The sequence below is a fragment of the Macrotis lagotis genome, chromosome 1 (genome assembly GCF_037893015.1).
Source record: "Macrotis lagotis isolate mMagLag1 chromosome 1, bilby.v1.9.chrom.fasta, whole genome shotgun sequence".
NCBI classification, from domain to species: domain Eukaryota; kingdom Metazoa; phylum Chordata; class Mammalia; order Peramelemorphia; family Peramelidae; genus Macrotis; species Macrotis lagotis.
In genome coordinates this window covers 85495643-85510138 of record NC_133658.1, presented here as the reverse complement: position 1 = coordinate 85510138, position 14496 = coordinate 85495643, and the positions used below count along the sequence as shown (strand labels likewise).

Below are 14496 nucleotides of genomic sequence, written 5' to 3'. Positions count from 1 at the left end.
CCCCTTTCTCTGGTCTAATTTCCACAGACTGCTGGTGTAAGCTTCCTAAAGTAGAAGCCTGACTGCCACAATTCCACTCAAAATCTTTCCATGACTTCCTGTTGCTTCTGGGATCAAGTAGAAGCTTGGGTGTCATTGAAAGCCGTTCCTAGCCGGGTGCTGGCTGACACTTCCATGCTGATTTCTTTCTCATCCTGTCTTTGTATAAATGTCTTTGCCAGTCACATTGGCCTCCTTAATTCTTCAGTCTCAATTTCTTGCCTCTATACTTTTGTCTGATTCATCTTTCATAGCTGGAATCCACTCCTTCATCTCTGCCTCAAGGCCCAGCTCATGGCCCACCCACTCTGAGCAGCCTTTTCTGAGCTTCCTAGGTGCTCAACCTTGTCAATAATCACATATATCCTTACATGCTTAAATGTTGCATCTTCCAGAAAATTATAAACTCCTTGATTTCAAGGACTAATTTTTATTTTGTCTGTGTCTGCAGCACCTATTGTGGTATCTTGCATGTAGTATATATTTAATAAATATTTATTGAATTAGAATGGAAAAACTTAACAGAACTCTCACAAACTTGCCATATATGGTAATTCAGTCTCATTCATTGGGTCTTCATTGAAGACTTGATGACCTATTTTGATCATTTTGTGAAAGAGATTTTTTTATATATTCTTATATTATAATAAACTAACCCTTACAAGGTACTTTAAAATTATTAGCATACTCATTTCAGTCTTTCAACAGTCCCGGAAGGATAACAGCAAACAAATAACTCTACTGTAGGTATTATTCCCACTTTTACAGATGAGACTCCATCCTAAGCAAGTTATTATTCTCTTGTCAAGGGTTTAGGGAGAAGTCCATGACTTTGGATAAGGGGAAAAAAAATATGGCAAATTTATCTTCACTAAACTCTCATTGAAATTGAGCGCATTTCTTTCAATTATTTCAAAACATTTTTCTGCCCAAGAGGTCCACAGACTTCTCCAACCTGCCAGAGGAGTCTATGACACCCTGATTTAGGTTTACTTTTTTGAGTGCACTTGGATTAAAAACCTAATGAACCAATCTGGAGAGGATCGAGTTGGATTATTTTGGATATTGTAGTTATATGTGCTTTCTTTGCTAAATGTATTTTACCTGCGCCCTGAAGTCAGATTGGTATTTCTGAGTTAGGGATTATCTATTCTTTTATATTTTACATGTTTCTTTCTTTTTATTGTAGATAATTGAAAGTTGATTATATGTTTGTGAATGTTTGAAGAGTAGCTAACCTATAATGTAGACTTAAACTGAGTCAGAATATGATTCAGAATATATAAGTATTTGGTTTTGGAAGAGAGTTCTGATAATTTCAATTAAAGAGTCTGATACTTAAAAATAATATACAATTTCCTAAGATGATTTGATTTGAAAACCACCTAAAATAGTCATTGAAATAAATTATAAGCTTTATGAGTAAACCTGGCATTTCATTCTTTAAAGAGTATCTTTTATTTTAAATAATTTAGAGTTGGAGTCAATTTAGGCATCTATTTTCAGCCTTCTTTCCTGCTTTGTGGTCACTTGATATAAACCTGAATAAAAGGTGATGCTAAGAGATGTGGGTTCTGGGAAATTGGCAGTGGGCTCATCAGACTTAAGACTTAACATGAACAAAAGTCCTTTTGGTAAAACATTTGCCTCTTCTCTTAAAGTCCATGTTAAGGTGCTCAAAACACATCCTAGGAAAGGAAGAGGGAACCCCAAACTGGAGCAAAGAAAGGCAGAAGTTTTCTGTTAAACTCAGCTGTTCCTCTGAAACTTTTTCTAGTCACACTTCATTCTCTTGAGTTTGCTTTCTGTTCTTACATGAATCCATTAATCAACATTTATGAAGTGTCAGTGTCTTGCCAGGCATAATGTTCTTTTGTAGTAAATTCTCTCTTCCTATGTATTCTTTGTATCCTGATAGTTATCTTGTCCCTACTTCCTTTTCCATTTCCTAATTCTTACTCTCTACTCTCCCACTTCCTTGGCCATCTTTCCTTCCTTTCCTTGTTATCACTTTTTCTACTTGTGAACTGAAAATTATTTCTCATATTTTTCTCAGATTGTTGGATCATGGTGGTATCAAAATGGTTGAGGCTTTCTCAGCTGCCAGATCCATTTCCTTGCAAGCATTATGAAAAGAGAAATGAAAATGCCAGGGTTTCTGGCAGTAATGAATACTTAGATAATGGCTTAGTAGTTAGTAGTATATAGGGATACACATTGAACCAACTTAAGTCTTGATTGAGTTTGAGCATTCTCTGTTCTAACCAGCTGGGGGAAAAAAACCTTTGATATTAGGGCAACAAAGGAGGTTTTAACTAAAACTTACTGAATTTTCCCCTTAAATTTAAACTCATTCAGACTCAAAAGTCTGATCAGAATAGGACTTGGAATGGTCATATGGTAAGAATTAGGGATGATAGACAGCTCATATGTACTTTACTGAACCCATAAAATATATTCTAAAAAAATCCAGAGGAAGGTCTTCAGCCCATTGTCTGGTCCTTTTGTGGAGGATCTATGGGAATACATATACAAAAATCAAGAGATTAGCTGGCATAAATGGTTTGCAATTGTTGTTGATAGAAGGATTGCCCATATCAGTGAAATCACAAAACCTTTGAGTATTGTCATTCAAACTGTTGTGTCCTGCCTCCCCATAGAACTAGGAAAAAATCAGCCCAACCCTCAGTCACAACATTTGACTTGGGTAAGCAGATTGCTTTGAGGATAGGTGCTATGTCTGTTAATAAATGTTTGTTGGTTAATTATAGTGTCTGCCTTAATATTAATAGACTGCATGTATTTGTTATTTAAAATGGATTTAGGACTTGAAAAAAATCTCTTTGTGTGATTAATTAATTGACCACATAATTAATTTCAGTATTAATATTTAATTTTGAGAATTTCCTAGTTTCAGACTGTAACATCCATGTTAAGATGGAAGTATGTCTGAGACTGTATTTTTTGACCACGTATCTTATGCTTCTTTCTGTCTTCATTTAAAGGTTAAGGGGTTTTGTGAACCAAAGGAAGGTGCTGAGCAACCTGTCTTGTCTCTAGAGTACTAGAAGTACTTGAAGCCAGTCCTTTTTTTTTTCAAGTTTTTTACCAGGCAGTGGGATTAAGTGACTTTCTCAAGGTCACATAGCTAGATAATTATTATGTGTCTGAGATCGGATTTGAACTCAGGTCCTCCTGACTCCAGGGCCAGTGTTCTATCTGCTGCACCATCTAACTGCCCCTCTAGTACTTGGTTTTTAAGTACTTGATTTATACTTGTAGATATATTTTGTATTCTAGGTACATGTTCACCAAGAACCAAGTAAGAGAATTCCCTCCTGGAGTGGACGCCCAATCTGGATGGAAAAGATGGTCATGTGTAGGGTGAGAGTTCCACATACATTTGCTGTGCATTCTTATACTCGTCCCACAATATGCCAGTACTGCAAACGTCTACTTAAAGGCCTTTTTCGCCAGGGAATGCAGTGTAAAGGTAGGAATTGCTTCTTCTTTTTTAGGAAATTCTCTTCATTGGTTGGCAAATACGAGTTTGATGTTTTTTATAGTTAAAGAATCACCTAAGATGACATTGATTGTAAATAGACTCTCAGTTGCCTTTCTTTTTGTCTTAATTCAAAAAATCAGATAATTTAAGCAGAGATGACTTTTTCTGATATTGGTATTCATTTTTATAACTTAGAACTCTTACTTTTGAAAGTTGTTTTCCTTTGTTAACATTAGAGCATCTTTTTTAACAGTAAGCAATTGCTCCTTGTTAACAGCAACTCATTTAGAATAAAATCTTCAGTAAGGGTGACCTGTCTACTGTCCTGGGATATATGCCCCAAGGCACCTTTGTTAAGGAATAATGAGCCAAAGGCATTATATATCCCTGAATAGCTAGGGTCCTACTGGGATCCTTGAATAATAAAGGTAACTCTTACATTTGCTTATAATTTTCAGCTTCTTGAAACTTAATTAAGACATTTAAGTCTCCTTTGGATCGGCATGATAACCCATAATTGACAGTTGTGAAATGGATTATGTAACTTGAGTATTTATGAGTTAATATGAGAACTCTAACTAGGGCTTTTCATTACTATCTTTTTTTTCTCTTTCCTTAGAATAAATTGTTATCAACTTGAAATCTTATGACCTGAAATTTGGCATGTAGCAGTAAATATCTGATTGTATATCAGAACATGCTAAATTATAATTCATTTTTTTCAAGTAGTTAATGAATGAAAACTTCCTTGAGTATTAACTTGACAGCTGAGACATTATTATTAGTTTCTATGAATCATTCAGTAAGATATAATAAAATTGAAATTAACTATTAACAGCTAGACTTTGAATACGAGTTCATAAGTTGATATTATAATATGTCCAGAGTGATAACTGGCAATTTTGTCCTGGAGCAAGTACCACAAAATGAGCTTTGAGGATAGTAAAATAGAAGCTGCTCTCAAAATGTTTTTTAAGATAAGTGGATAGTGTCACATGCCATGGCTTGAGAAATTTGGGGTTGAAGGGGAGTGGTGGAGCAAATAAATCCTGAATTAAAAAAGTGACTGTTGAGATCAAAATAATCTCAAAAAAATAACTTTTGTCTTCATAACTCAGAAGAGATGTAGTTAGAAGTCCTTTACTGGAAATATTTTTTAAGAAGTTAAAACATTACTGAATGACTTGCTGCCTTTTGAGAAAATGTACAGCAGAGCCAGCAGAGCATCACCAATGGGGGTGCTGGTTAGAGTTCTCATATTAATTCATAAATACTCACAAAAGTTCATTCTGAAATAGCAACCAAAGTCAGGATCCAGAGTCAATATGATGGATTGTTATTAGAAATTGCATTTATATTTTGAGTGTTTGGCCCATAGATTTGTAGGGTTGAAGATGTGCTGACCAGCACTCCCAGCCCCTCGGTAGCCATTATGGGACCAGGAGAGAACAGGTCTCTTCTTGATTAGGAGCATGCTAAAGTGGAACTGAGAAATATTTAACAAACTAAATAAAAGCACAAATAATCTAAATAATGTTAACAAGGTTTTCTAATTCAGTATGCTAGGGCAGGGATTCATCCCTTTCCATTTGAATTTGATATCACTGCTCTGCAATGTGCCACAGCATCTTCCACTTTGCTACTTTTGTCCCTGTGCAGCTAAAATTTAGAGTTCAATAAACAGACTATCAGAGGGTCACTTAAGTTAGAAAGGAATCAGAGAAACTTAGGAAATCTGAGTAAATATTGAATGAGAATTTGATAACAATCATGGTAAATTTGGAGTTCATGGGAAAGATGGGAGGGAGTAGATATGAAGTGAGGAGGCAACAGAAGAAAAAGTAATGAAGACTTGGTGTTGTGACTGTTTGGAATGCAGATATTAAGACTTCTGGAAGTTTTTTTTTAAGTGCTTATGAGTACCATGTAAAAACAGAGAAATTCTTGATATATTCCTGACATTGCTATTCATGGTTTCTTTTAAATTACTAAACTTGAATATTTTCATTTTAGATTGCAAATTTAATTGTCATAAGCGCTGTGCATCAAAAGTACCTAGAGACTGTCTTGGGGAAGTGACTTTCAATGGAGGTAAAAACAGTTTTCTTTTTTCCCCTTTCTTTTTTTCTTTTCTTTTCCTTTTCTTTTTTTCATGAGGTTGTCAGAATTTAATGAGTCGCCCAATGTCCCATAAGTGTCTGAAATTGGTTTTGAACTCAGCTCCTTCTGTCTCCAGGGCTGGTGCTCTATCCCCTGTGCCACATGGTTGCTCCTAAAAACATTTTTCTTAGCAGAATCTTTTAGAATGAGAAAAAGATATAGTCCACTATATTCTTTTCAACTATTTTAAAGTTAAATTAGTTATTTACCTTTCTTTTTTTTGTTCCTTGCCTCCATAGAAGGTTGTAGTTTTGTAGTCAAAGAACTGATTAAAGGATTAAAGCCACTTTATAAATTTATTGATATGTTCTACTGACCCTTGGCCCTACTCTTTTTGATATTCTCTTCAGAATTATGGGCAAATCTAAGTATAATTTAACAATTATAAATACAAAATCTGAACTTATGTTAAAGAGAATCAACAGTTCAAGCATAGGAAGGGGAAGAAAACAGTTTATGTGAAGAAAATCATGCTGAGATTTGGTTGAAGGGTCTGAGGAAATATACTTGGGACAAGAATTAGCTAAGGCAGATCTGATAGCCATCTACTCTGAGAAGAATTCTTAGGAAGGAAATGGCCCAGCATCTTCTGCCTGATTCTAGAATGCAGACTGAGGATCCATGGATAGAAAGTCTAGAAGAGATAGCCTCAAATGAAATATATGCTATTGTGACAGATAGTTTTCTGTCACTATCAAAGTATTATAGGGGGTGTTTCATTATTTGTCAAGAGCAGGGTTGGAATGGATGCCCCTCAGGTTCCTTCTATCATTCAAAGAGGTGGGGAAGAAGGGAAGGAAATGAAAATTTATTAACACATACTTTATACTATTAGAACATATACTATATACTATATACTATATACTCTACTAAGCTCTTTATGATTATCTCATTGGAACCACCTGACTACCCTAGGAGGTAGGTTTTATTATTGTCACCATTTTACAGATGGGAAAACTGATACAGTGGTTAAATGACTTCAATTACATAACTAATTAGTATCTGAGATAGAATTCCCTGATTATACATGTGGTGATCAAAAAGATTCAAGATAATAGTTTCTGGATAATTTAATAATTTTATTAATAAGGCCATATCATTTCTTATTTTTTTCTTTTTTAAGGTTTTTGCAAGGCAAATGGGGGTTAAGTGGCTCACCCAAGGCCACACAGCTAGGTAATTATTAAGTGTCTGAGGCCAGATTTGAACTCCAGTACTACTGACTTCAGGGCCAGTGCTCTATCCACTGTGCCACCTAGCCACCCTCAGGCCAGAGTATTATTAATAAAAAGATGGTCATTTGGCTGTTTTTCTTAGATCATAGACAATCATGGCAGTGGGATCACACTTTATATACCCTTCAAAAGAGGTGGCAAACAACTTTGATTGGATAACATAATGGGAGGTGGGCTGTATTAAAATGAGGGGTTGAGAGCAAAATCACGTCATCTTTGGACAGGCTATCTCTATACTTCCCCAACAAACCACAGCCTTGGGCCACTTATTGAAAGAATGCATGCTTCATTAGAGTTTCAGCAGAATACAGGGTGGGGATTTGAATAAGAAAGTTAGGCCAATCTCATTACCCGCAATGTCCTTCAAGAGACTGAAGTTTTTAAAATCTAGACTTTAGAATAAGGACTGGGAACATCTTACTGGGGATCCTTTGGTCTGGGAAATCATTTTGGTCTGGCTCTGCCATAGCAACCACAGACACTGAAATTCAGTAAATCCAGGAGCTTGTTAGGGTGAATTAATTAAAGGCTAATTTTTAAGTTGATAATTTTGTATGGCCTCTGAATGATGTTAAAAATATCCCCATTGCCCTTGGCAGAAAAAAAGGTTCCCTTCCCCTACATTAGAAGAATGGGAGAAGTCTGCATCTCCCCAAATTATTGGTATTTAATAATCATTTATCTCTGAGCCATCTGGCTGCTATAGATTATATGGGCTGTTTTCTTTATTATCAATTAAGAGAAAATATCCATTTGTGATATTATATGGTACCATCAACAAGTGTGTAGACCCATCTTGATTTTTCTGAGGTTCCCTACTTTTCAGGAAACTAATGGAAGTTATAATAGTGAGCTTATATATTCAGTGTTGTTTTTCAGTCATTTCAGTCATGTTTGACTCTTTGTGATCCTATTTGAGTTTTGGCAAAAATACTGGAGAGGTTTACCATTTCCTTCTCCAGTTAATTTTCCAAAAGAGGAAACTGAGGCATATAGGGTTTTAAGTGACTTGCCCTGGGTCACACATCTAGTAGGTATCTGAGACCAGAACTTGAGTTTTCCTTAATTTAGGCCTAGAACTATTCACTGTACCCCATTTTGGTGTTTTCTTGGCAGAGATAGTGGAGTGGTTTGTCATTTCTTTTCTAGCACATTTTATAGATCAGGAATTGAGGCAAACAAGATTAAGTGACTTGCCCAGAATCACATAGCTACTGAGTGTCTGAGGCCAGATTTGAACTCCTGAAGATGAGACTTCCTGATTTCAAGCACAGCGCTCTTTCTACTGCACCAACTACCCTATATATTATGGTATAATAAATATTCGTGAATTTTAGAGACTGAAGTAACTTTCCTTAAAAGTATTTGTGTACCTGATATGAGTTTGATTATTAGTAGCACTTTATTATGGGGGGCGGGGGGATGGAACAGGGGAAGTATAAGGAATGGAAGCCAAGTACCATAGTATTAATTAACATTTTTCCTCAGGATTTGCACCTGTGTTTTTCATTATAAGAGTAATTTTATTAGACAATGATTGATGAGTTTTAATATATATATATATATATATATATATATATATATATAGAGAGAGAGAGAGAGAGAGAGAGAGAGAGAGAGAAAGGAACTGATTGTTATTGAATTTGATTACATATAATTCAATGCAAAGAAAAATGAGTTAATTCTTACAATTTTGAATTCTTAGGTTTATCATTCTTATTAATGATCTTTGGTGATAAGCATGAATATTTTAGGATAGATTAGTATGAGTGAAGGAGAAGTTGAAGAATAATGGAAAAAGACTTTTAGCTTACTAGCTGCTTTGGCAGGAAGCTCAATAACAAATGTGAAAGGAAAACATCATTATAGTAAAACCTGGAAATTGGATACCCTCAATTTGGAATTTATGATACTCCAACCCAAAGTGGGCTAAAATTTACCTTTTTATGAAGAAAGGAATTGCAAACATTATTAATATTATGGGTGACATTGCTTTTAAAATTAAAAAAAAAGTAAAGATAGTAGCATCTTATTAGTTATAATCCAATGAGTACTTCTCATTATGATAAGTTTTCTCCATGAAAAGAGGACTTGAGCAGTCCTTAATACCTTGTTTCTATAATTCTTTCCTGGTGTCCCATTCTCTCCCACCTTTATGCCTATTCTGTGATATTAACTCGCATCAGCTCTGTGCATACCTTCTGAGTTCATAGTTGTGTGCCTGTTGTCTCCCCCATTATCACATGAGCATCTTTGAGTTTTACTTCTTATTGTGTTCCCTAGCACTTAGCCCAGGCTTGGTACATAGTAATAAATGCTTGTTGAATGAGTGATCATATTGGTAGGCAGATTTATATAAAAAATCAGTTTAGAGAAACTCATTGTAAAACCTGTTTTACTTTTAACTTTGAAATAGTTTTTAAATTTCATGCTCTTTCAACAATTAGAAATTTCTTTAAAACTTTGCCAGAACCTTCCAGTCTGGGAACAGAATTGGATATGCCAATGGACATTGACAGTAGTGACATGAACAGTGATGGTGGTCGGAGTTTGGATGATCCAGAAGAGCCTTCACCACCAGAAGATAAAATGTTCTTCTTAGATCCCTCTGATCTTGATGTAGAAAGAGATGAAGAAGCTGTCAAAACCATCAGGTAATAAATATACTTGGAAAATGATAAATAGATGTAATCCAACAAGCAAGACAGAACTGATAGGGTGCTCTATTTCAGAGAACCCGAAGCTGCCTCCTTTTAGCCCTATAGAACTTTTGGGTAGTGGAGTTGCAAAGACTAATATGAAGATATTTTAATGATTAACAATAAACAAATCTGAAGATGCTGCAGCAAGCAGTTCTTTATATTCATGGCAAAATTTTTGATAACTGACATAGTTTATGTTTTCTATGCCTTTTAAGTTTTTGTAAAGGGAAAACTGCTTTTAAACAATCAAGACAATATAGGTTCATGTCAAAACCCCATCAAGGTAATGATATTGCTTATCTTTTATACCAAATAATAATCCCATGTAGGAAATTTTTTTGATGTCAGAAGCCACTGTAAAGTAAATATTTGAGAGCTTTCATCAGAAAGTAATGGTGGTTAATTTTGAATTAACCATCATAAAGCTCAAATTTTTACTAGTTTGAAAATGATATTCATATAAAAATCTGAGTAGCATCATTTATTTAGCAGAATACTATCCTATGTAAGCTGTTGGGAAAAAGCAGAATTGATATAAAGCATAGTTCCTACTCTCAATAATCCTACAATCTACTAGAGAATAAGATATAAACATAGATAGATCTTATAAACAATGTCCCAAAAGTAATTTATTAGGGAAATATTAAAAATCAAAAAAAGAGTTATGTGAAGTCTGAATTCCTGAGGACGAATTAAGTTAGGTTTCTGTAAGAAATAGAATTTGAGTTTACAGATGAAGGAGAGAGGGAAAGCTTCTAATCATAGGAGATAATCTGAACAAGGACATGAAGGCATGAGAGTGTAAGGCATATTTGGAGTGGGAGAAAGTTTTTTGTTTTCCTTTAAATCTGTTTGGCTTGTGAATTATTTGAAAAGCACCACCATAACAGAATTCTGATCAGTTACAGTGACTGTGATTTCTTGAACTAGGTTTTTTTTAAGTATTTCTAATAAATTTTGAATATTTTTCTCAGTCCATCAACAAGCAATAACATTCCACTAATGAGAGTTGTACAATCCATCAAGCACACAAAGAGGAAAAGTAGTACAATGGTGAAAGAAGGGTGGATGGTGCACTACACCAACAGAGACAATTTGGTTGGTAATTTTATAATTTTAAATGTGTTCATTTTTGTTAAAGAAATGTTATTACTTGCATATTATTTCAAATATTATATTAGGGTGTTTGTTTATTTTACATATTGAGGGAAATTTTAAAGGCAAAACATGTAAGGATTTGTAGCCTTAACTTGTAGACAAGGTAGAGAATTCAGAAAGAGGCAGGAGAAATATGAGAATATGAAAATGAAAGATAAAAAATAAAGGTCAATGGAGCTATATTAGTCTAGAAGGGCACCACAAGTTTTGGGCTAAGGTGAGAAAATTAGAAGGCATTTATTAATTTATTTTATTTAACAAATTTGTAAGAGAATGGTTACAGACATTTTTTTTTAATCGAAGAAGGATAGTGCTTTAATTATAGATGGATAATTTTAGGTTAGTCTTAAAAATTTTATGGTCAGGAGTTTTGAGATAGTTGAATGGGTTTTAAAGTCTGAAGAATTCAAAAATAAGATGAAACATCTATCTTCTTCAATGGTTTGGGTAAAGATTTTAATTTAGATAGTGAAGCTTTATTTCTCCATCTCCCCAAATAAATTTGTTTCCAAGAGAAAGCTTGACTGCTTTTGAGAATGAACATGTTAACAGTCTGGCATGTCAGAGTGGTTATAAATTATGATTGTGTGCATGCAGATATACAAGTGGTTAAAAGTAAATGATCAAAATTGAAATCATCCTACTCTGTTGGGGTTTTTTATTCATAGAGAAAGAGACATTACTGGAGACTTGACAGCAAATTCCTTACGTTATTTCAAAATGAATCTGGATCAAAGTATTATAAGGTAAGGACTCAATGGTTTTTCACAATGTCTTCAAAAATACATGAAATAGAAAGTGTATGACTTCAATTATCATAATAAATGACATATATTACTTTACATTCTCATGACCTTATTTTTAATCTGTTTATTCTTTCATAAAACACTATTAGTGTGATAGATGAGAATTGTTTTAACATATATGTGTGTGTGTGTGTGTGTGTGTGTGTGTGTGTGTGTATGTATTGCAGATGATGAAATAGCTGAGAGGCATTGTAGTGAGAGTGCTGAATTCAGTGCTAAGAGTGGGGGAAGAGAAGAGGGGGGAAGCATTTCTTAAGGACCTCCTGTGTGGCAGACTCTGAACTAAGTACTTAACAGATGTTATCTCAAGTCAAGAAGATCTGAGTTGGAATTCTGCCCCGATCCTAGCTCTCAGATTCAGTATCCTCATGTTAAAGTAGGGCTGAAAATAGCACCTGCAGCTAAAGGTGTTCTGAGGAGCAAGTGAGAAAACATAGGTAAAGCACTTGACAAACTTTAAGGAGTACTCCTACTGGTAAAAGCACCACTGTCACCATTATTACTGCTATTGCTATTTCTATTACTTATTACTATTACACAAATGGTTCAGTATTAGACCTTTGAACAGTAATGTCTCCAGGAATAAAATCTGGAACTTCTGATTAGTGTGATATGTTTTATTCATAATTTATATTTAACTAGATCTGTGATCTCCTTGTTTCTACTTCCCTGCTCTTGCCCATTGATACAGATTATGAAACCTCTTCTTGTCCTATGTCCTTCTATAAATCTTCCATAGGTAATAAATTCAATAGACTTTACATCAATAATAAATCTAATAGACTGCTTCATTTTTTAAAATATCTCAAGCCTAAATGCCTTGGGCTCCCCATTCTTGTTATGTGACTGATCCATTTGCTTTTTCAGGCATAAATGTATTAGAATTATGTTTTCTGTATCAATTTTTGCCCTAAGAACATTGTATTATGATTCAGCCTGCTTACATCCACCATATATTTTTCCCATTGTCTTTTAGTTTTTATTGCTTCTGCTTTCCGCTTTCATGAATATTGCTCCAGTATTTCATTGTGGCGTTGAATTCATTGGGTTATCAAAGATTTTTCCAGCACAGTGCACATCTGGCTGGTTCTGCCATGCTAAAAACCCATGCATCCAGTCCTGGCAACATGACTCACCTGCTAAATTCTCAGAGGCTTATCACAGTTACATTAGGCCATTTTTTTGAGTAATTATTTGACCTGGCAATCCATGAAATAAAACATGATATAGGATAGTTCAAGTTCTGTTAACCTTTTTCTTTCCTTCATTGATAGGAGAGTAGGGTCATGTGGTCCTAAGAATCACAGAACTTTTCTATTATCTATAAATAGATAGGTATACTAAATGAGAGGCCCTTGTATAGTAAAAAACACTTTTACCAGAGGGCCCTAGAGGAACTGAATCCACTCAGGCTTAACATTCTTACTGTAAATGAAATGAGAAGCATGATAAAGTCTCAGAAGAAGACTGGCTCACAGGTGCATTAGAGGGTCTGTCCGAGGATGATGAGAGCACTTAATGTAGTAACACAGGGTCATGTGGTGTTGAGCTTTACTTCACTGTATATTTAAAATTCTCTTGCCTTCATAGAAAAGTGAGCCTAGGGGAAAAATAGCAAAAAGCCATGTTTTAACAGTAAGACACACACACACACACACACACACACACAAAATATATGCATATCAAATCAGACATTGACACAGACCCTTACCACTCCTTAAGAAATTTAGTTGTTATAATTGTATCGTCATGACACAAAGATGAAAACCAAAAGAATCTTAAGAGCCACCTTAGCCACCAGACGGTTGAATCTCCTTGCCCACAGAGAGCTGTGAGAGTCAAGGTCTAGAACATAAGTTTGTGAAACCTTTTAGAGAAGAACTGTAAAAAGTATAGGCAGGATCATATCATCAAATGTGTATGAGTAGAGGTGAGAAAATATTTACAGATAAGAATTCAATGAAATTAAATTTCAAGGGGATTAAGGGGTGACACTGGAAAGAGCACAAATGGAAATTGGGGAAAAATGTCTAAAAGATTTCTCTTGACGGATTCTTCTTCACTGGGGCTTGTGGAGTCACCATATCCGTTCTTGAGAGAAAATGATAGCTCACATTTACATGGAGCAGTAAGATAGAAAAGTACAGACATTATCTCCTTTGAGCTTCACAATAACCCTGGGAAACAGCTGCAAGTAGTATTATCCCATTTTATAGGTAAGGAAACCAAAACTCATATGTATTGTCCAAGGTCTGCATCCTAACACTGTCCTCCAGGATGACATTTGGTCTAACATACATGATGGAAAATAAAAGGGGGCATAATAGCAGCTGGACTAAATCAGTTGCCAAGTATGCATAGAGAAGGCTTGGTCTGGAGGCAACCTGATATCGAAGGTATTAAGGCCTCAATTCTGTATTACTAAGCACTTGGGAACAAAATCATGCTATTTTCCTCCCCTCCCCCCAAAATGTTTCTAACTTCTGATACATTCATCTTTATAGAATGTTTGTGATAATCTATATACATAATGTGCATAATTTTGGGGAAGGTATGAGAAGCAAATAGATAGGATTTCACAATTGATATTCTATGGCAAACCCTTTTTCATATTAACTAAAATTATATACAGAGACAGATATGAGATACATTATATTTATTGACTATACAAAAATCATTTGATTTGGTAAAAACAAAATGATACTTTAATGACTTGTCAAGATACCTTTTGTATACATATCAGAATCTTTGATGGTTCTTGCATTGGTGAAAAAAAAGAAATAATTTTGTTTAGTTGCTTCTGATTGTTAATATTAGGATAAGAAAAATACTTGGGAGGAAACTCTGAATACATCTTGGATGAAGTACAACATATAGTCCATATGGGAGGA

The 14496-nt window shown here is 34.8% G+C and overlaps 1 protein-coding gene across 2 annotated transcripts in view; it reads left to right on the top strand.

Moving 5' to 3' along the window:
* PRKD3 (protein kinase D3) overlaps nucleotides 1–14496 on the top strand; it is a 143724-nt gene that overhangs the window by 97493 nt on the left and 31735 nt on the right. For both annotated transcript variants that reach the window (XM_074203921.1, XM_074203929.1), the window contains 5 exons: nucleotides 3340–3532; nucleotides 5558–5635; nucleotides 9410–9593; nucleotides 10616–10739; nucleotides 11468–11545. In XM_074203921.1, the coding sequence (XP_074060022.1) occupies nucleotides 3340–3532; nucleotides 5558–5635; nucleotides 9410–9593; nucleotides 10616–10739; nucleotides 11468–11545 (657 nt within the window). The remainder of the gene's footprint in view (nucleotides 1–3339; nucleotides 3533–5557; nucleotides 5636–9409; nucleotides 9594–10615; nucleotides 10740–11467; nucleotides 11546–14496) is intronic.